The sequence below is a fragment of the Tamandua tetradactyla genome, chromosome 5, assembly GCF_023851605.1.
Source record: "Tamandua tetradactyla isolate mTamTet1 chromosome 5, mTamTet1.pri, whole genome shotgun sequence".
Taxonomy (NCBI): Eukaryota; Metazoa; Chordata; class Mammalia; order Pilosa; family Myrmecophagidae; genus Tamandua; species Tamandua tetradactyla.
Window position 1 is genome coordinate 93,874,881 of NC_135331.1, and position 22,840 is coordinate 93,897,720.

Genomic DNA, 22,840 nt, shown 5'->3' on the forward strand with positions numbered 1-22,840 from the left:
AAGAGACTCCCTGCAAAACTCCAAATCACCACCAATACATTTATTTGAGGGGAAAGGGGATCAAGTCTTACGAAGTTTTTCAACAGGGTAAAACTAGAGACACTGATCAGCAAAACTTCTGGATATTCACATCTGCACAGGTAACCAGGTCTTGTGCAAGGAGGGTTGTCACTGGACTGGTGGGCACTAGATGAGGGGGACACGTTTTGAGCAGTTACATGATTTCCCATTCCAAAGAAGGTGCTGCCCTCGCAACAGAAAAATAGTGTTGAGAAAAACGAAGGTAGAACCTGACAATAGCCTCCTAGCCCAGGCCTAGACACGATGGCGGCCTTGTGAAAGAGGGTCACGCCCTATTTACATGGTGGGATGATGCTTCCAGCTGAGCTGCAAGATGCAAGCTAGGGCTGACTTGAGGGGTGTGAGTGGGGCTAGGATCTGACCCTATGAGCCTTTCCCCATCTGACCTGGGCCTCCAACAAGCAGTTCTCCAGCCCTCTGCACAAGGCAGGCACGGCAAGTCTGGGAAGCAAGGGGATTCTGCTCCCATCCCCCAAGCCCACACCCTCATCCCACCTCCACTGGGCACAGCCCCATCCCCACTCCTGACTCTACATCTGGACACGTGGCAAATATGGAAACTGAAGCCCGGCTGGGCTGGGGCACATCTAGGTGTTGCTGGGTTAGAGTAATCTTGTCTTGCAGGTCTCCCCAGGTGATCAAGTCTCACCCACATGGCCAGGCTGAGACAGCGTGATTTTTGTGATTCAGGTTACTCGAGGGCAAAGCATGATCCTGATGACACGCGGCGGAAAAGCAGGCTGGAGCCACGGAAAAGCTGGCCCTGGATTGGAAGGAACAGTAGGGTCAGTGAAAGGGGGGGCCATGCTTTCCCAGCGGGAGGCCAGTGGAAACCAAAGGAGGGTCCAGGAGCTCAGAGACTCCAGGACAGGGGTTGGAGTGGCAGTGTGTGTAGACTCGCATTATGAATGGTAAGGACGGACTCTGCTTTGTGCTGAAGCAGAAGGGCACAATTCACTTTATGCCACTGGGATACTCTGTTCAGTATCAGTGTAACTACTCAGAAGGAAGCTCCCAAAAGAAGAGACTTGCTGCCCTCTAGCTTCAGAGCCCAAGTGGCCTGAAACTCCTCTAACCCCATGGGGAGGACCTGATGTCTTGTAGAATTAGTCAGAGTAGCCAGGAGGAGCTGTATTTGTTTCTTGCTTTCCTCTTTCAGGCCAGTCAGCACTGCTGGCTCCTCCCTAGGCCACAGACCCATTTTACTGAGGCATGTCAAGGCCAGGAAAGGGCAAGAATCTGTCTTTGGCCAGAAGTGTGGGCCTCCGACCTCTGAGCTCAAGAGCTCTTAGCCAGCAGGAGGGTGCTCTGACACAGAACCCAAGAACCCCAGGACTGGTACCTCGCCAGGCTTATGCATGCAGCTCCAGCCTCAGGCTCTCCTGGACCCAGGACGATGTCCTGCAGGAGGATGCACTGCCCTCCAATGGGCCAGCTGCCCTAATAGTCCAGAAATTTAGCAGGATTCATCTTAGATTTTGCGTTTTCAGCAGGGGTTCCTTTGAGGCTAAGAAGTTCTTGGGCTTTACCATCTACTGCATAGGCCAAAGTCTCCTCATATTTCTTCTAAGAGTGCTTGAGAAGAAAACAGACATGGTCTGGTGCATAATTTGTAAGTAAATCCATGTCAGATCCTAACTCACCTCAAATATTTTCGGAAAGAAGGTAAGCTAGAAACTTAAACTGCCTTGAACTGAGAGTCTATATTCTCTTATCTATCTTACAGTATTAAGAGATTGCATAATCTCTTATTTGCAAAAAAAACCTTGTATTTTTCCATCTGATGAGGCTTTGAAACCATTTCCCGAAAAAATGGGAAAAGCCTCTTTGCTCCAGTGCTCACTTACCTGCATACTCAGGTACTTCCAACAGTGGATCCAGGACTTGAACACTGGGGAGTAAGGAGGAAGCCCAGCCTGCAGCCTGCCCAGGAAGGAGAGCATACATCAGACCAAGAGGACAGTGGGAGATGGATCAACCAAAGAAAGGAGACCCCAAAAGGAATGGCTTACGCTGTCACCGACCCACATCCTGAAACCAAAGATTCATCCCAAAAGGGGCTCAGTGAATCCCAGAGGAAGTCACGATGCACACTGAGCAGGGCCCACACAAGTCCAGGTCAGGCCCCCCACCAGCCTCGGTGCCGAGCAGAGGGGTGCACACCTACCCACAGTTGTTCACAGCCATGAGATCACCGACCAGCAGGAAGGGGTAGGTCAGCATGCTCACTGCAATCTGAAACCCAAAGAGACTGAGTGCTGCCAAGCCCAGCATCCTGTCCCAACCCAGGGAGAGGGACACCGGCACCCATACTCTACCCCAGGCCTCCACCCACCACTCAGCTGGCCTCCCAAGCCCCACACAGGCTGATAAGGTAGGGGGAAGGGCAGTTGGCTCGACTTACCCCCATCACAAACTTGGTGTAGCTCCGGATGGCCAGGGCCTGACTGAACTGAAGAGACAGAAATGAAGGCCTATTTGCCCCAGGCCCCTCAGGAAGACTTCTGACACAGGGCCTGAGCCCCATCCACCAGGCCAGGGGCCCCGTCCCGCCACCACCTTCCCCGCACCCTCTAGACTGGCCTCACACACACACTGCACACACAGCATCCCTTTTCAAGGCCCACTAGGGGTTTTGAGGGCCTTGTAGTCAGAGCCAAAGGGAGGACCCAAAGGCAGAAGTGGGATAATGGGACTGACCGGGAGGTCCGTGACCCAGCTGGGGCTAGTGAAGGAGCATGGGGGAAGGAGAACAGGTCAGCGGGGCACTGACTGCTGGCCTGCACGTAACTCCACTGGCCCACACACTCCAAGGGCCCCAATGCCCAGTGCTTGGCCCAGGGCTAGAGCTCAATAGAGGCTTACGGAATGACGAGACAGACATCCCAACTAGTCAGAATCCTGGTCCTGTGGCATAAATGAGAGGAACTCAGGGCTTCCTGCTAACCCCCACCTCCCCAAGTTATTACCCGTTTCTGACAGCAACTCCTAAAATTCTACTTTACCCAGGAAATGGCCCCTCAGTAGGAAAGCTGAGTACCTGTCCCTCGACCTCCAGTGGCATGGTCACCCCACCTGATGGGATGGCTCTGGAGCCCCGGGTAGAGGTTTACTCAGCCTCTGCCTGAGTCCTGGATGGCTCTGGCAGGCCTGGCAGCCTCATCTTAGGCTTTACGCCACACACTGAAAATGCTCTCAATAAACTGCTGCTGTTGCTGAGGTTAAGTGCAGCAGCCTCTGGTCAAACATCTGTCCACCTCAACCAGAGGAAACCCGTCAACTGGGAGCCCCCAGACACTACCACTGCCCCAGCCCTGCTCTGTGCGTGACCCACCCACAAGGCCCCTGAAAAAGGGCAGAGGTGGGGGCACGTGCTACTGCATTTACAGACAGAGGCAAGTCTCCACAGAGCCACTTACACTGGCATCAAGGGAAGACCAGGAAGATTCACCTACCCAAGCCAAATGGCTAGTCCCAGCTTTTCTGTGGGCAGAGGCTTTCAGCTAGGGGTGGGGTGAGGTGGGAAGTGGTGGGGAGGGGAGGCTCACCAGACACACTCCACATCTAGACCTCTAATCAGAATCTTTATGCTTGGGACCCAGACACAGACACATATGGAACACAAAGCTCCCCCACTTGCCCCGCCCACCAGCCCCACCTGGAGACGGCAGTCACTGCTGCTGGCATGTCTGGCTACGAGGCAGCTGCAGCCCACCACTGCTCCTAACGTTTCTCTTGGTTCTGCCTGCCAACCCATTAGATGCCTTTCCTCATCAACCACCTTGTAAAAGGCCAAGCCTCTCTCCATCCTTGACCCAACCTGCTGAAAGGTCTGTGTAGACCAGGTCAGAAAGACTGCTGTTAAGGCAAAGGTGGGGTGAGCCGAGGCTGTATATTTCCTAGATCACCTGAAAAAATCCTCAAGCAAGGAAGTGCCCTCAGCCTGGCACAGGGCAACGGACCCAGCCCAGCCGATTCCCAGTCGTGTGACTGGAGAACTCACTCACTCCGAGTGTCAGTCTCCATCTGTCATACGGGATGCCATACGGGACCTGCCCTGTTCCCTTCACAACCAGGCTGCTGTGAGGATTAAATATAATAACGTTCCACAAAAGGGTTTTGAAAAGCACTAAAACATTAAACAAAGGATGAAGGGTGATTGTTATTAGCTGATTCATCTCCATTTCCCAGTTGCCTCAAACTAGCCTTGTGCGGTTTGGGGTGTGTTTTATTGCTCAAGCTGCTCAAGGATGGGCATCGTATAAGTTCCTCCTAGGCCTGTTTATCAATCTGGAAGGCCTCTTCTCAGTCTACGCCCCAGAGGCTCTGGCCAGCCCTCAGGCCCTGGTGCTCAGAATCCCAGAGTCCTCAAGAATCTGCCCCAGACCCTGGGGGTCAGCAGTACACGGAAAGAGGGACAAGTCCTTGTTCCAACCAACCTGGGAACCTGGATTCTGGTCGTTTCCCAGCCCCCCTGGGGTGTCACTCACGCTGTCATCCACCAGGTAGGCATTGATGAAGTGGGCCAGCAGGTTACAGCCCCACAAGAAAACCACATCTCCCAGGAGGTGAGGGATTAAGCCACTACAAAACAAGGTGAGCAAAGATGAGCAGGAGAGGGAGAGAGGCATTTCCTGGGAGCTCTACACCCAGGCGGGAGGTGTTCTAAGTCCAGATCCGAGGGCACAGTGGGCAGGAAGGAAGCCTCCAGGGGCCGCAGGGGCATGCCATGTTCCTTCTCCTGGGAAGGTGTTATTGCCACTTCTGGTGCCACAAATTAGTTTGTGGTCTTACAAGGAAGGTTTAAACCACAGAAGCTGGGCATCAACACGTGAATGTTGCCAAACCTGGGACTTTCAAACGCAGATTATGAAAGAGTGCCCACATGTTGGCAGTTTTCTCCTGGCATCTTTAACTAACCACCCCTCATGAAATACTTCTGCTCACTGCGTGTTCTCTTCACCCCTGGACTGTTCCAATGAAGATATTCCATGCAATCATGGGCTAGGAGGGCTGACTTTTAAAGTGATGGCCTTTCACTTAAAAGTGTAGCTGATATGGAAGCCTCCCCAGGATACAGCACTGAAGGCAAAAAAAACAGTTGCAGATCCGGAGGGTCCCGTGTGCTACTTGTGTTGTTTTAATTGCATGTGGTGCCTCGGGAGGATCTCTGGAAGACAATGGTTGTCTTCTGGGAAGGAAAGAATTATTTTCAAGTCACTAAAAATCCTATCACAAAATATCTGAAAAGTTTAAAAGAGTATATGCAACACATACAGTTATGAAGAATATTTGTGAAATGAATCTCCATGAATGCACATTTTCAATCCCTACTCAGGAAACTGACTTTTTACACATACTTTTGGTGGTTTCTGAGAATTACCTATTCCAAAAACATGTAGAAGGATAAAAAAAAAGAACCTAACGGGTAAGAATCTGCTATATGGGCGTCCTATTCAAACCAAAACAGAACTATATGGTCTAAAAAATGCCACAGGTGGTAACCTGCAGTGTTTTAAGGTGTGACCTATCAGAATACAGACAAGGGCAAATGTTTATACATATATATCCAAATACGAAGGCATTCATGTATGTATTTACATGTGTGTAAACAAATCCAGGTTTCTCGACCCCAGTATTACTAACACCTTGGGCAGATCAATCTTTGCCATGAGGGGCTGCCCTGAGCCGTGAGATTCTCACAGCATCGGGGCCTCTCGCCACTAGCAGCCAGCAGCAAGCACACCTCCCCAGCTGTAACAACCAAAAATGTCTCTAGAAATTACCAAATGCCCCCTAGGGGACCAAAATTGCCTCCTACTCTCCCCACCCCTGGCCCCTGTTGACAACAATAGGTAAAATAGCTAAACAGATACATAAATAAAAGACAGTAATTTTTCAATGCAGTTTTTCAGTCAGATGAGATATCATAAATTAAAATTTTTGGCCAACTGTGAGACCACAATGGAAGTATTAGTTAACATGGCAGACAACGTCTAGAACACAATGTACACAATCCCACATATGTCACTGCCTAGACTTAACAAGGCAAATAAAAAACACACTGCAAGCCTGGCGTCTGGGTTGTCTATGGTTTATGGCACCCAAACTGTCTCTGGACTATGAGAGCTCCTTACACGTGAAGTCGGCTCCACGTGAGGCTCAGGAGTGAAGGGGGCTCCTGACCAATGGAGCAGAGGACCAGTAGGGCCAGGTTTTCTCACTTTTTTCAAGAGAAGCCAAAAATACGGATTTTGTGTGAAATAGCCTACATGTTAAATGTTAAATTTGTCAGAAACACTATAAAGCCCAGCTACACGTAGGCTGAAGTGAGCCTGTGAGTGGCCAGCACCCAACCTGCAATACAGGCCACCGTCTCTCGGTCACGTTTAGAAGTGGAACCCTCTCCAAACCAAAGACCACCCAGTGCCCCAGAGCTCATGAACACCAGCCCCTTCTCCCCACCCGTAGTCCTGGGGCAAATGGACAGTGCCTGGGGAAGCTGCCCTTCCCCAGTGTGCTGGACAAACCTAAAAAAGGGCACGGGCAGCTTTGGTTCCAACGACCAGTAGCCCTGACATGCTCTGGTGCCCCACAGAGAGGGCTGCAGCTACTCAGGTGGGGGCTGCAGGGCCTCAGAGTCCTGAGGTTAGTCTAGAGGCAGCTGCAGCACAAGACGGTGGGGACGTGCCTGTTAGTAGGCGTGCCCTGTGGCCGGTTAGGGTGTGTATAAACTCACGTACACAAAGAATCCCAGTAGCCCCTCCTCTTTGAAAATCTTCCCGATGGAGCTCAGCACACCACTGTGAAGAAGGCAAGACAGGGAAAGGTCACACAGTCACATCCCAGAAGCTCTCCAGCTGGGGTGAACAGAGCCCACCACGCCAGCTCAGAGGCAAGGGAGGGGGAGTGGGGATGGGAGAGTCTCTTACCAGGAAGAACCCAAGTGGAGAAGAACAGAGAACTCTGGCTTGAGACTGAGGGAGAATTTATACCATTGGTGAGACTGGGAGAAAGCTAGCAATCCACAGGGGTAGAACACCTAGCAGGTCTCCAGGCCATTTTCTGTAGGATCTGAAGTTTAGGTATGAACCTCCCAGCCTGGGCTGCTGAGGAGGGGAAGGACCTTATCCTGCCTACCTCCGGCCTTATCTCTGGCTCAACAGTCTTCCAGCAGAGAAGGCTAACACAGCGAGAGCAGGAAGAGTTGATAAGTTGAGGGAATCACGCCGCCAGCGGACAGAGAAGGGACACAGGGTCCTTCAGAAGGAGGTCCTAGAAATCAGACCTCCCAGATGCAGCTGGGAAAAGGCCTTTCTCAGCTAAGAGCTCAGAGACTTAGTGCCCTGGCCGCTGCAGCGTATCAGTGCTAGAGGTAAGGCTGTGGTACCTTCCATGTGAAATGAAAAAGGAGGTTCAAAAACAACCTATTCGGTGCAAAATTTATATTTTGGGTTAACACATTACCTAATTTAACTTGCATGGTCAGTTTAGTTGATCATAAAAAAATAAAAAACAACCTCTGTGGCCTATGGCTAGAAATGTCAACTGGTCTGTCCTGAATGGAGACCCTGCTAAGTCTCAGGGGGAAGGGGTATCCTCAGGAGCCAAAGCCCTGGCTGGTACTGATCTGGGGCACCCCAGCTTGTCCAGGCCTCTTTGCCGTTCTTCCCAAACTAGTGGCTTAGCCCACGGCTCTCTGCAAGATCACCCCTCCCATCCCGTCTCCCAACCTTGCCTTTCAGCCTGGGGGATCGAGCCAGGTTCTCATCAGTGAACCCAAAACGAGGCACCACGGCAGCCAAGTTCCTTGTGAGCTCAGAAATGAGAATCTTAGAGAAGGGTAACAGAGGTGTGTTCTCTGGCCCCACGCCTCCAGAATCTGCCTCCTATCCTAGACAGAGCCTCAGAGGGGCAGCGCGAGCATAACTGGCACAGGAAGGCTGCAGAGGGCACAGCACCCAACTCAGCGGTGGGCACAGTAGAGGCTAGCTGAGCATCCGGTAAACTGGAAGAGTGAATAAAGGGGTGAGTCCCAAGCCCAGGGGGTGGAAAGCCTCTTAGCAGAAGACATAAAGAAATATAAACCAGGTCCACTGACAGCCTGGAGAAATCATGGAAGTACAGCCTAGGGGATGCAGAGTGTGTATGTGAGTGTGTATGTTGTGAGGGAGGGTGCGGGTGCAGTCCTGGGACCACCGTGAGTGGTGGAATCAGCTCTGGAATCTTAATCCAAGCAGACTTCAATTTTACTCACCCCCACCACAGGGCTTCTGGGCTCATCCAGGGCAGTCCCTGACAAGAGATGGGAAACAGAAAATGCCCCTCGACATGGATGACAGAAGCTGCTATCACACCCTTCTGAAGCTTAGGACTTAGGTCAGAAAAAGGTGCCATGACCGAGCTGGGTACGGCCTGCCCTGCACACCCGGACTGAGGACAGGCCACTTCCACTAGCCCCAAGAGGAATCACCCACCTGTACTTGGCCTCCCGTCCCACAAACTGGACCATACAGCGCATGGAGATGACTGAGAAAAAAGAAAACACACAGAGGTGAGGAGGTGAGCCAAAGCTCATGACACCCCTGCCACGGCGTGCTGGCTCCGTGGGGCCACTGCACAAGATGGCAACTGTCAGAAGGCAGGAGAGGAGGAGGGCCTCAGGGTTCCCTGTCACATGCCGGGACAACGGGGTTGGTTCCATTTCTGCTGCCTGGGAGGAGTTCCAGCTCCCTGGAGATGGGAGTCCTGGCCAGTCTCTCCTCGGTGGGGTTCCAATGGACTCCCCCCTCAACCTGGTAATTCTACCGCTGCCCACCTACAGGCCATCAGGGGTCACACAGCACCCGCCCCCATGAGACTCGTGGCTGAGGGTGGACCCCGACAGGGCGGCTCACCGTGCAGGGGGTGGGCCAGCATGCGGGATACACACTGCATCATCATCTCGTAGGAGGTCTGGAAGACAGCACAGGGTGGAGAGCTGGTCAAGCCTGTCTCTGGCATCAGCACTTATGGGGCACTACAAGTTCTTACGGGGGAAAAAAATGGGAATCCCGCAGCCCCCACATGGGGTCTGTCTGCCAAGAATGGCACCATTGTGCGGCCCACCCCACACACCCTCCGCCTGAAAGTGCTGCCAGGTCCTGGGCTAGGCCCAACAGTGGCCGAGAAGGCATCCTGGGGGCCCCTGCAGGGTCCAAGCTGGGCGCCTTCTGTTTACCACCCACCTAATTATGCCCAAGGACCCACCTCTGTTTGTTACTCTCAAACGACCCCCCAGTAACTCAGGGATTGGATGTAACTAGCCCTTCCTTCTCCAAGGGCCACTCCCTCGCCAACTCCCAGTGCTCACCTCCTTCACTACTTTCTTCAGAGAAGTCTTCATGTCATCCTTGTTGGAGACCTGCTCAATCTCATCGGGAGGGAAAACCTAATGCACAAAAAACAAAGGAAGGGGGGTGCATGGGTGGGTCAGTGGTAGGATGCTCACCTTCCATGCAGGAGACCCAGGTTCGATTCCTGGACCATGCACTCCACAAAAAACAACAAAAACAACCAAAAGAGAGCTAAGAACTAAGTTCAGTCATGCCCAACTCTTAAGAGTTGGGTATAACTCTTAAGAGAAGGAGATGTCTGGCTCAGTTCTCTGCAGGGCTCATCGGCTGGGCCCACCTCAGCAGCCCCCAGACCTGGAGCTCAGAGAGAAAGGAAAGTCGCCAACCGAGTATCACAGCAGTGGAGAAAGTGAAAGGATGATGGGATGAGAGCCCAGTGTGACTTGCCCTCCCAAATGAGGAGGCTCAGAGTTTGACCTCCAGGGTCAGCAAGCAGCCTGGCGATTGAGTAGGGCGGCATCTGGGCAGTACGGAAGGGAAAAGCAGGACTGGGGCGCACATGCTGCCTCTGGGGGGTGGCGGTGACTGCTCTGGCCTCGCCCTGGCTCACCTTCTTCATGCTGCCCCGGGTCACGGTGGAGAGGGCATTGGACATCAGCCGGGGGCTCAGGCCGCGGAACAGTCCTATCTTCCCATCCACTTGCACAATGTACTTGGCTAGAAGAAAGAAGAGGGGGCCGCATCATGCCCAGCCTGGACGCTTCCAGCCCTGGATCAGATGTGCACCAGATGCAGTTTGTCCTCACGTAAAGGGTAACTTTCCTCCCGGAGGACAGCGTTTGTCCAGGGCCAACCAGGCATCAATCCCCTTTCCTAGCTTCTGGTTCTTTTATAAAACCTTCAAAAGATGTTTTCTGACAAATAAGTGCATATATTTTCCTTTTTTTAGTTTTGAAAAATCTACTAGGCAAACTCAACAATGGTTTAACAACTTTGCAACTTCACTGTTACAACTCAGAAACCAATTCTGCTGCTAAAAAAAAAAAAAGCTCCTCTCAAGGAGAAAGACAAAAAGAAGAAAAGATAGAGTCCACAGGCAGCTTGGGGAAGAAAGAAGGAAAGGGGGTTCCAGCAGAAAAGACTCCAGAGCACCCCCTGAACATGCTACACTAGGGACAGTCCCCACCTGGTTATTGTCCCACACTCAGGACGCCGCTGCCTGGCACCCGATAGCACTGATTGGTCAAAAGAAAATAAAAGTCTATGGAGCAGTCATTAAAACATAAGCACCAATGAACTATTTTATAGAAAAAAACTTGAGTAACTAGGGAACATAGACCCTGCCTAAGTCAGTGTTTTTTCAAGAGAATCTCTAAAAAAAAAAAGACCTTCTGAATGTTTTGTTGGTTACTGAATATCAACTTTTTAACCACATTCATAAAGGCAATCTATCTCCCTAAACCTATATACCTGGAGGCTAGCAGAACATTCTCCCAATGTGTTCCCCTTTCCCAGCCATGACTTTAGCTCTCTAGCACCACGCAGTGGCAGAACAAGCAAATATGCAGGTCTTCCACCCCAGCAGAGTAGCGTGGCTGCTGGCATGGGCTTCCACTGGGCCCTGAGGGCACTTGTTACCAGTATATTCGGTTTCCGGAGATGGGCATGAGCTGGAAAGAGAGAAGGAGAGTAAGAGGGGAGGAGACACTGGTAGATAGAGCAAGGCACCTTGCCAAGGCCCCCTGCTTCACGGGGTGAACAGGCGGAAAGATTTATTTAGGGGAGGAGAGCTCTTGGTCAACCAGAAGGCACAGCAGCCAAGAGGATAAAGCCTCAGAGTGTGATCTTAAGCAAGATACTTAACCTCTTCCTACACCGGAGTTGCCCAACAGCAAAAAAGGAAAAAAGGACCACTATTCTTTCCCCATTTCAGAGACAGATTATGAGCAAATGAGAGAGCTACCGCAGAGAGAGCCTCTGTGGGCTCCCCGGGCCCCAGGGCTGCCAGGGCCTCTGTGCCTGAAGACAGGTGCCCATCCCATCCTTCTAGGGCCTTTCTGCAGTCCCTGACAACTCTCTGGGGAAGTTCTTTCCTTTACACAAGAGAATGTTATGACAACTCGGGTCGCTTCTCACCATGACATGGGGAGGAGCAGATACCGTACAGCAGTTCTGGGAGGCTGTGGGCCGCTGAGTCCCCCTCGAGAGCAGGTCTGGTGTCTAGAAACCCCCACTGGGGATCTGCTTACAACATCTGGACTGAAAGGGCATTTAGATAATGTCTAATGCCCTTTTAGACATTTAGATAAAACCCACCAGGGCAGGTAGGGGGAATGCCTCTCAACTCTGCTCATCTTTGCAAGAGGCAATAAGGTGGTGTCAAGAGTCCTCTACTCTGAGTCCTTTAGGGAACAGCCATGTAACACAAATAGAGACAATCTGGGTTCTAACCTCAAGCCTTCCATAATACAGCACATGCAGCCTGTTCTAGTTTGCTAGCTGCCGGAATGCAGCATACCAGAAACAGAACGGCTTTTAAAAAGGGGGATTTAATAAGTTGCCAGTTTACAGTTCTAAGGCTGAGACAATGTCCCAATTAAAGCAAGTCTACAGGAATGTCCAATCAAAGGCATCTAGGGAAAGATACCTTGGTTCAACAAGACCGATGAAGTTCAGGGTCTCTCTCTATCTCTCAAGTGAAAAGACATATGGTGAACATAGTCAGGGTTTCTCTCTCGGCTGGAAGGATACATGGTAAACACAGCGTCATCTGCTAGCTTCCTCTCCTGGCTTCCTGTTTCATGAAGCTCCCTGGAAGCGTTTTCCTTCTTCATCTCCCAAAGTCACTGGCTGGTGGACTCTGCTTCGTGGTGCTACAGCATTCTCTGCTCTCTCCGAATCTCTCTCATTCTTCAAAATGTTTCCTCTTTTATAGGACTTCAGAAACTAATCAAGACCCACCCAAATGGGTGGAGACACGCCACTACCTAACAACCACTCTTGATTAAATCACATCTCCGGGGAGATGATCTAATTACAGTATCATACACACAATACTGAATAGGGAATAGAAGAAACAGCTGCCTTTACAAAATGGGATTAGGATTAAAACATGGCTTTTCTAGGATACATACATCATTTCAAACCAGCACATTCCACCCTGTGGATGCTAAAAAAGACATGCTTTCCCCATATACAAAATACATTCATTCTATAACAATATCAGAGAACCTTAAACCATTCCAGTAACATTTCAAATACAAGATTAATAGAAGATTAAAATCAGTACAAAGTCTCATCAAAGTTAGTTAAAGGCATGGACAGTCCTAAGGCAAAATTTTCTCCATTTTCTCTGGACCTATAAAACTCAGACCAAGTTATCTGCTGCCAACATACAAAGGAGGAACATTCATAGGACACATGTACCCATTTCCATAGGGAGGAAGGAACACAGGGGTCACTGGACCCAAGCAGTTTCAGAAACCTGCAGGGCAAAGTCCATTAGATTTCAAAGTCTGAGAGTCATTTATCTTCAGGGCTTTAGAAAGCAGCAGTCCCACCCTTTCCAAGGGCCTAGGCAGTGGCTTGCCTCTCTCTGAATACAACCTCGGGGGACTTTGAGACCATCTTTTCCTCGGCTCCACCCTCTCCAAGCATCAGCACTGCACCCAGGCTCTCTGCCATCTCTGGGGCACACGCTCAACCCCTTCATGTGGTGGCAGCCAGGCTCTCCTCAAACCCCAAGGAATGTGCTTTGCCCTCTCCAAGGCCTGAGGCGGTATGACTGTTCCACTGCAACAAGGTGGAAGGCCCGTCCTCTGCTTTTGGGGCAAACTCAACCCCTCCACATACTTGGGTAGGTTCACTCTCCTGGCCCAAGGCTTCTTGACTTCAGACCCCAGTCTCTATAGCTTTACCTCTGAAGTTATTTTTCCTCCAATGTGTCCCTTCTCTGTCTGTCTCAGTCCCCACTGGCAATGGTTCTCTTTATACAGGTCCCACAACACTCTCGTTGGCTTTCTACACAGTAGCCTTGGATCATGCCCATTAGACATAAGGAGTTTCCATAAATACTTCCTGAATAATTCCATGTTTGATCCTGGCTTTCTCTGAAATGGCTGGCTGGTTCCATATTCGGTTAAATCCTCACATGGGGCACTATTCTCTGGGGTCTCCCTTTCTGGAGGCCCAGAATTTTCCAGATCTCCAATTTCTTGTTTCTTTATACCCAAGAGTTCAGTTCTCAGCTTATCTCTTTCCTGTCGCATTTCATGATAAGCTGTGAGGAGAAACCAGGCTGTGCTGTCCACATTTAAATTGGAAATCTCTTCTGCTAAATATCCAAATTCATGACTTCTAAAATTTGCCTTCCAGCCAAAGTCACTAGTCAATTTTGCCAGATTATCTGCCATTTTAAAACAAGGCTTGCCCTCCTTCCAGTGGGCAATAATACATGCCTCATTTCTGTCTAGAGCTTCATCATAGGTAGCTTTAGAGTCCACTTTTCTACCAACAGTCTCTTTAAACCATTCTAGGCCTTATCTATCAAGCTCTTCACAACTCCTCCAGAATTTTCCCTTACCCACTGAAAAAGCCGTTCCAACGTGTTTTGATATTTGCAAACAGCAGCCATACCCCACTCTCGGTACCAAAACCTGTTCTAGTTTGCTAGCTGCCGGAATGCAGTATACCAGAAACGGAATGGCTTTTAAAAGGGGGAATTTAATAAGTTGCTAGTTTACAATTCTAAGGCCAAGATAATTAAAGCAAGTCTACAGAAATGTCCAATCAAAGGCATCCAGGGAAAGATACCTTGGTTCAACAAGACCGATGAAGTTCAGAGTTTCTCTCTCAAGTGAGAAGGCACATGGCGAACACGGTCAGGGTTTCTCCCTCAGCTGGAAGGGCACATGGCGAACACGGGGCGTCATCTGCTAGCTTTCTCTCCTGGCTTCCTGTTTCATGAAGCTCCCCGGGAGGCGTCTTCCTTCTTCATCTCCAAAGGTCGCTGACTGTGGACGCTCTGCTTCGTGGTGCTGCAGCATTCTCTGCTCTCTCCAAATCTCTCTCATTCTCCAAAATGTTTCCTCTTTTACAGGACTTCAGAAACTAATCAAGACCCACCCAAATGGGTGGAGACACGCCTCTACCTAATCCAGCTTAAAAATCACTCTCAATTAAATCACATCTCCAGGGAGATGATCTAATTACAGTTTCAAACATAAAATACTGAATAGGGATTAGAAGAAACAGCTGCCTTTACAAAATGGGATTAGGATTAAAACATGGCTTTTCTAGGGTACATGCATCCTTTCAAACCAGCACACAGCCATATACCTAGAAACCACAAGGAAGGCGGCTGGCATTCTTCCAATCTGTTTTCCCACAAATCCAGGGTTATGTTTGTACACCAGCACTGCCGAACAAGGTTGGAAGCACTTTCCTAATTCTATGCCTCTCTCCTCTTCTACGATGAAAATTTTTAAGTAAAAATCAAATACAAACATATTTCCCCATGAAACTATATGTTCTGCTGGCTCTAGACTCTGTACTCAACAAGATGGGGTTAAAATTAAAAGAGAAGTATGACATTTGATTCTGCCAACCGTATATGAAGTGAATAAAGGTGACATGGAAGGGAAGCCATGAATCTCCAGAGAAACATTCTAGACTGAGAAAACAGTAATAAGAGCAGAGGGGGAAGCATCAGGTGGTCACGAGGATGGGAGAAAGGGCACATTTAAAGAAGGGCCCCATCTCAGTTATCAGTGAGGGTGGGGACTGGGAGACGGAATGGATGGTGGATTTGAAAAGGACTGGCTGCCTGGCATCTGGGGGCCAGGGAAGGAACAGCAGAGGCAGGAAGGTGGATTTTGCTGGGAGAAGGAAAGCTCTACTGTGGCAGGCTTCTGGGTGGAAAAAACTGCAGGCAAGTTAGAGCCAGTAGGACAGGGGGCCTTACAGACAGGGCTTGGTGTGAAGAAGCTGACCCTACTACGCAGACAAAGGACCACAGAGCCAGAGCTCTGAGCAAGCTCATGCGACTGGCTAGAAGTAAGCCAAAGCCGAAGTAGCAATTCCGGGCACGGCGCCCTTTCTTTCACTATATTCTGTTCTATACCCACTGATGATGATGCCAGAGAAAGTAGGCACCACTGCCTGGGAAATGCAGCAGACACAGGACAACCAGGAGGCATGAAAGAAGAGAACCCAGGAGGGCCTTGGCAGGCCTCCCACTGGGATGGGAGGAAAGCAGAAAAGCTGGTCACAGGCCGGAATGCTCAGGAAGGAAAGGAAACTCACCCCCACGCCTAGTTCTAGGCACCACCTGGGGAGGCAGGGACATGGACCAGTGTCCTGGACTGGCATTTCTCTCGAACACCTGTCTGTCCCCTCCCACTGCCTGGCAAGGTGGCTGGCAACAGTAGACAGCGGAGCTGGTCTGAAGCTGTACTGTTCAGCTGCTCCTAGTTGGACACCCTGCTGCCTCTGGCCACGCTCTTAAATCCCTCCTTTTATACTGCTCTGACTCCTGGACGGGTGCCATGCTGAATGGACGTGTTCCCCAGGGCCAGCTGCGCCTGCTGCCCCTTTAATGCTTCTCTGACGTCAGCGCAGTCACTGTGGGTTTTCCGGCCTGGGAAGCAGACTCACCGTAGGTGAAGAAGCTTGGCAGATAGAGGACCTTCCTTCCCAGCACGTTGGTCCCAATGGTAGGGGGCATCGGCTCGTGCCCCACCTTCGGAATTAACAAACACAAAAGGAAGGTCAGATTCTCCTGCTGATTCAATCTCACTGCTTCCCATCCTTCCCGGACCTCTAACTCCTCTCCCACTAATTCTAATGCCATCCCTGTTAATGCTTTGCCCAAAGTTTCCATCGGCGTCTATAACCATCAGCATTGTGTAATCTCCCAATGAATAGAAGGCCTAGTCCCAGATACCACCCCACCACTATCCACGCCACTGCCATTCCCTACCACTTTTACCTTCAAATCCCACACATTCCTAGTTTAGAAATCCCCTATCCCCCACCACCTTTTTTTTTTTTAACTCCAAACCCCACTCTAGTCTCAGAATAAATCTCAGTTAATTCTCATTTCTAGATTAAAAACTTCATTTCCACTTCAATCCCAAGTGTGGCAACATTAAAACACATCACATCCAAATTTCAGGCTCAAACTCCAGACAGCTCCAGCTCCAAGTAACTCATTCCAAAGTTTATCCCAAACTCAAGTTTCTTATTGAATCTACAGAAGAAATCTCAAAATCTGCCCCTTCCACTCCCAAGCACAGCAAACTGTGACCCCAAACCCCAGCTGCTCCCCAAACATATCCTCGATTGGGTCCTAATCTCGGTGATCTCATATCCCTGTGATAGAATGGCCCCCTTATTTCTGTCGAGCTATTATAATTCTTGCTGTACAGAAGTTGGTTATAAGGTATTCGTTAAAGTCACACACCAGGGGAGTTATACAGAGAAGGCAGGGTTTAACAAACAAATATGATTTCTGAATCATTAAATTGATTTTCTTTTATTAGTCTCCAGTATCACAGGGCAGCTAGAAGAAAAAACCTAAAATTGTGGTATTATAACCCATACCAAACTCTGAAGTCTTTTCTACAACTAATTGTTATGCTGTGCTTTCAAATGTATTGTTTTTTTGTATATGTTATTTTTCACACAAAAAAAGTCGACTATGACGACAAAAAAATATTTATTTCTTCTAGCCTCCTATACTCTGGAGCAGCTAGAAGGAAAAATCGGAGATGACAGTATGGCAGCCCAGGACAAACTCTGGGATCTGTCCTGTAACAATTTGTTGAAGAATGTTCTGAAAACTACTGTTTTCTTCTTTCTTTGTTTTGTATATATGCTATATTATACAATTAAAAAGGTAAAAAAAAAAAATCATGCACCAGTAAATGACCAGGCCATTCATACCCATGTGACAAGGTGAGGGTCTCTCTTGAAGGGTAGGACTGTTTCTCATGCTGCCACTTAAAGAGGAGAAAGACTCTGCTACCACATAGAGGCAAGGGATCTAAGAGACTAGCACCCAGGTTGCAGGTAAGAGGGTAACTCCCTTGGCAGGACTGGACAACACTCTCTGGCCTCAGAGCCACCAGCCAAGCCCAGCAGACCAAAGCAGGTCTCTATTGGATGCGGAAGGGAACGGAGGTCTGCAGACATGGAAGGGAGCTGAAACAGCAGGATTAGGAACTTGTTTCATAAACTGGACCAGGTATGCGTTTTTCGTTTCCGTAGCATGATTTATTTCCTTTACTCTTCTCCTTAGTCAAGTATTTTTGAAAGTTCAGGCTGTCCCCTTGTGGATGTGATCCTGAGCTACATGATGGATTACTGTTTGTAAATTAAGAAACCCCCCCTCCATGATGGGAACTTTCTTTAAAAAACAAAAACAAAAACAATTTGGTTGAAGGGAGATGAGGGAAGACCCGGCTGAGCCAGCTGACCCAGACGGCCAGCCCTTCCCTTCTAGACCTTCTCTCTTCTGGGCTAAAAGCCTGAACGATCTGATTGCCATTTAGATTTTGTTTTCTTAAATACAGGCAGTATTCCCTTTTGTCCTCACCTCTAAATATGAGCTTCTGCTTATCTGCTGTACTACCCAACCTAGGCACACCAATTTGGGAGGCCCATGGGCTCCAATTTTAGCCTTAATTCTGCCAAATATCCCACTCCATATCCCCGTGGCTCCCAAATCTGCCAAATCTCTTAATTTTTGTGTGTGTGCATGTGTGTGAGTGAAATATAACATATATGCAAAAAAGCAACAAATTTCCAAATACATTTTAACAAGTTATAGAACAGATTTTCAAGTTTAGTATGTGTTACAGTTCCACAATTTTTTGTTTTTTCTTCTAGCTGCTCCAAGACACTAAAGACCAAAAGAAATATCAATGTAATGATTCAGCAATCACACTCATTTGTTAAACCCTACCTTCTCTGTATAACTCTACCATCACCTTTGATCTTTCTCCCACTCTTTAGAGGCATTTGGGCTATGCCCATTCTAACTTTTTCATGTTGGAAGGGGCTGTCGATAATATGGGATAGGGGAATGGAACTAGTTGATGTTCTGGAGAGGCTGGCCCCTGTGCATTCAGGACTTATCTGGTCCAAGACCCATCTGGAGGTTGTAGGCTTCTGGAAAGTTACCCTAGTATATGGAACCTTTGTAGAACCTTATATAACACCCTAGGTGTTCCTCAGGATTGGCAGGAATGATATTGGTTGGGGTTTGGCAAGTTATGATAGGTAGCAATGTCTAACTGAAGCTTACATAATAGTTACCTCCAGAGTAGCCTCTCACTCTATCTGAACTCTCTCAGCCATTGATACTTTATTTGTTACACTTAGTTTCCCCCTTTTGATCAGGATGGCATTGTTGATCCCATGGTGCCAGGGCCAGTTCATCCCTGGGAGTCATCTCCCACACCGTCAGGGTGACTTTCACTCCTGGATGTCATGTCCCATGTAGGGGGGGAGGGCAATGATTTCACTTGCAGAGTTAGGCTTAGGGAGAGAGGCCACATCTGGACAACAAAAGAGGTCCTCCAGAAGTAACTCTTAGGCATACCTATAGGTAGGATAAGCTTCTGCGCTACATACGTAAGCTTTGCAAGAGCAAGCCTCAAGATCAAGGGCTTGGTCTATTGACTTGGGAATGTTTGACACAATATCGAGGGTTTCCCCAGTGGTAAAATATAATAGTTCCATAATTTTTCTCCCATCCCTCAAAAGACTTTGCCAATACATTCTGATTATCTACTTAGTAAACTCTGGGACGTATCCAGGTATTACATTAAGCTATACAGAATAAAAGGCCCTCATTCTTATTCTGGGCTCCCTGTGTTTGAATTGTTTAAATGAGCTATTCAGACAGGTTGAGTTAGATTATGTGCTACAGAATATCTTCTTAGCGTCTATCCAGGTTATCTTGAAGGTACATTAGCCAAATCTCACTCTCAAGTTTTAATGATTTATTTCCAAATCATGCTCACCCACATCGGTTAACCAGTCCTAACTACAGCCAAATCTGAAGCCCTATATCAGACACATGCAGTCCCTGTCCAGTATCTTCCAATCTCCAACTCCCTAAACCTAATTTCCACATGCCCTGATCTGAGGCACTTCATTCTTATTCCATTAGTCTAGCAACCCCCAAATCTACACTGTACTCCTGGCATACCCCCAACTGTGGTCTGCCTTTTTCAAAATGCCACTCTGATTCCTAAGCTATACCCATTAAGATTTCACCCTGAAATCTGTAACGGTCAGCACCAATTGGATTTAAATAGGATGAGCCACCTCTGCCACTCCAACTGAGCTCACCCATTCTTACCTACCCACCCTCTCATTCTCACCTATCAGTCTCTCTCATTCCCTAAGTCCCCTTTCCAAACCACTTTTATTTCAATTTTCTTCTCAAACCTGCAAATCAAATTCACCATCGTTCAAATAATGAAGCCACTTCCCTGTCTCCCTCACATGGAGCCCACACATTCCTTACACTCCAGCATCTTCCACTTCATAGACCATTTGCCACCTTAAAAATCCAGCCCTTGCCCAAACTTATTTCATCAGCCAAAAATTCAGCTCTCTTATGTCACATCTCAGATACCACCAGTCCCAAGCTTACTTCAATGTCTCTCACAAATCTACCATCTCTACTGCTATAAATAAAATCCTAATCCTGTAGTAAAACAGTCCTCACCCTCAAATTACAACCAAACACCAGTACTGGCCTAATCCTTTGTTCATGAGCCATTTCCAAATCTCAGTCAAAAATTAGATTCTAACCAGTTACCTTGATTTCCCTGCCTCAATCCTTCCGTTCTCTTCCATACTCCTGGTAACACCCCAAAAATGTATCGTTTCCATTCCTCACATCCCAGATTTCAATTACTCCATTCTCAAGGCATTCTTATTCCAACTGTATTACCACAGTTCTCAGTCCAATTCTAAGGACAGTAAAATTTGATACCCACTTGATTCAACTCAAATCTCAAACCTCAGATCTTGGTTGGGTTTCCATCTCAATTTTTACCTCCTACTCACCACTCTTCTCAACTGGAAAATTCTAGGCTACATCTTAAGATATCAGTCCAGATTCTAACCTGCCCAACACCCTCATCTAAGGGGTGCCCATCTCAGTCACATCCACCTAATTCTGCTGAATGCATTCTCTCCACCACCAGCCCCATTCCAGCTCAATCTCTCCCTTTCTCAAGTAGACCACTTCATCTGTAGTCCACTGCTGGCCACCACCAAATATGCCAAGAGCCCCTGCAGCCCTCTATTACAGAGACATACTTACCTGGGTCTCAGCTTCTACCTATCCTGACACCTTATGGTTTCACAGCCCCTTAGGCCCAATTCCAATATTACCATACTCCTTCAAACTCATGCCCCGCCAGATATAAGGTCTGCCATTCCCACCTCCGGACCACAACCCTGATTTCCATTTTCTCCTCCAAATACGTCATCCCTTTACCTCTGAAAGCCTTCTCCTCATTCCCCTCGCCAGAAGCATCGCCACCACTCCCCTCCCCCAATGCGTCGTTCTGTTCCCCTCTTCCCACCATATCCGATGTCGCCATCAAATCCAGTGCCCCCGACCCTACAAATGATAGCTCTCCCTCGCTGAACCCCTTGCCTTCCCCATCTTGCACCAAATGCCATCACCATTAAACCCAATGCTGCCGTCCACTCCTCCCTCAAATCTGATGTCCCTTCCTTCCCTCCTAAATTTTTGGCCCTCGCCTTCACTCCTTTGTCTCCCAAAACCGCTTTCAATCCATCTCTATCAAATTCAGAGTCTCTATGCTCCTCTACCCCAAATCTGTGCTCCTAGCCTCCTAAATCCTTCGCCTTCACCAACCCTCCCCCCACCCTATTCGCCAAAACTTCTCGCTCCCCTCCCCCAATTCTGTTGCTCACCCCAAATCCGCTGCCGCTTCCCTTCTACCCAAGACTACTGCCTCCATTCCTTCATTCCCCCAAACCCGTTTTTTCCATCCTTTCGCCCTCTCCGCCGTGTCCCGCAAACCCCTCTGCAAGCCCAAACCCCTAGTTTCTTCCCTTGTTTCCCAAATTTGTCGTTCCCATCCCTTCGTCCTCCAACCTCCCTGTCCCCTCTCCTCTCCCCAAATCTGTCGCCATCAACTCCCTCATCCTATCCTCCTCCAGATCCCGGGCCCCCACCTCCCTACGGCGTCCCTGGTCCCGACCTGGATAAGCAGCTTCACGTAGAGCAGCGGGTGGCTGAGCGCCGTCACGCCCGCGCCCAGCGCCACGAAAAGCGCTTCGGTGGTCGGGGTGTTGTCTCCGGAGCCCAGGCCCCCGGACGCGCCATCCATCCTGCGGGCTGAGGGCTGTGCGGCCGGCCGAGGATGGCGCGGATGCGCGCGGTGCGCGGGCGGCGGATCCCGAGCCCGGGCCTCGACCCCCGCCGCCGCTCCGCCGCGAGCTCCAGCTCCCGCCCCGGCTCCAGCCATCCCCGCGGCACCGCCGCGAGCCCAAGGCGCCACTTCCGGGTCCGATGCCCCCATGGCGCGGGGCGGCGAGGTCACTCCCCGTCACGTGACGGGCGGGCGTCAGGGGGCGGGGCCGAGCGTACCACTCGCGGCCGCGGGGGAGCGCAGGGGCGTGCTGCGTGGTGCGCGCCGGATGGGGTCTCCCACCCAGCTCGGACCTGGCCGAATGCTGGGCTGTGAGTGGTGGGTCAGTGGTCGCCGGCGGCCTGGGCTTCGCGATCGCGGACTGAGGAGGCCGCCGCAACCCCGGGTGCGCCCCTGAGGGTCCCGGAGAGCGGCGGAGGTGGGGCCTCGCGGCTCTGGAAGCGAAAGACCCCAATATGGTCAGCGGCGTTTCAAGCCCCCTCCCCATGTTCAGGAGCTTTCTCCGCAGTTCTCCCGCCCCAGTCGCCGCGGCCTGTTGGCCAAGCCTTTCTGTGATCTCCTCGACAAGGCCAGATCCAATCGCCCCCTCAGCGATTGTGGCCCCCCTCCCCTCCTGTTGAGCCTTTACGAACCTCCCCGAAAGCCCATGGTTATAAAATGATTTTTAATCAGTCCTTCACTGTGAGCACACAAAGCTACTATGCTAGGCGCCAAGTCTAATCCGTGTTTATTAAAAATGAATAATAATAGCTAGCCCTTAAATTGCACTTGCTATGTGCCAGCCACTTTTCCACGTGCTTTAGGCGTGTTAACTCACATATAATCCTTATAACGACTGTGCTAGGAGGGTACTTACTACAGCAAGCCCTGTTCCCGTTTGTAAATGTGCCCGGTCCCCTGCAATAACCCGTGGCACAGTGCTATGCTGCTGTGAGGGTGCGCAATAAAAGTTTCCGTTTAAATAGGAACGAATAGAGCATCCCAGAGATTGCAGGG

The 22,840-nt window shown here is 49.7% G+C and overlaps 1 protein-coding gene across 2 annotated transcripts; it reads right to left on the reverse strand.

The window, feature by feature from the left end:
- Window positions 1-19: 19 nt before the first annotated feature.
- MTCH1 (mitochondrial carrier 1) lies at window positions 20-22,019 on the reverse strand. 2 transcript variants are annotated; one of them, XM_077161647.1, is made up of 12 exons: window positions 21,674-22,019; window positions 16,071-16,155; window positions 10,027-10,133; window positions 9,434-9,511; window positions 8,979-9,036; window positions 8,559-8,610; window positions 6,825-6,884; window positions 4,572-4,665; window positions 2,486-2,533; window positions 2,249-2,316; window positions 1,929-2,004; window positions 20-844 (listed from the first exon to the last, which is right to left on the reverse strand). In XM_077161647.1, the coding sequence occupies exons 1-12, from the start codon at window positions 21,992-21,994 to the stop codon at window positions 773-775; spliced, it is 1,119 nt and encodes a 372-aa protein (XP_077017762.1). In that variant the 5' UTR covers window positions 21,995-22,019; the 3' UTR covers window positions 20-772. The 2 variants fall into 2 exon arrangements, with proteins under 2 accessions (XP_077017762.1, XP_077017761.1); XM_077161646.1 differs by having other exon boundaries at window positions 4,521-4,665.
- Between the last annotated feature and the right edge of the window lie 821 nt (window positions 22,020-22,840).

Excerpts from the sequence above, each read along its gene's own strand:
- MTCH1 (XM_077161646.1), bottom strand. The coding sequence starts at position 21,994 with ATGGGGGCATCGGACCCGGAAGTGGCGCCTTGGGCTCGCGGCGGTGCC. Across the intron at positions 16,156-21,673 it reads ACGTGAAGCTGCTTATCCAG|GTGGGGCACGAGCCGATGCC; the intron begins GTCGGGACCAGG and ends TTAATTCCGAAG. Across the intron at positions 2,534-4,520 it reads ACCAGAATCCAGGTTCCCAG|TTCAGTCAGGCCCTGGCCAT; the intron begins GTTGGTTGGAAC and ends CTGTCTCTTCAG.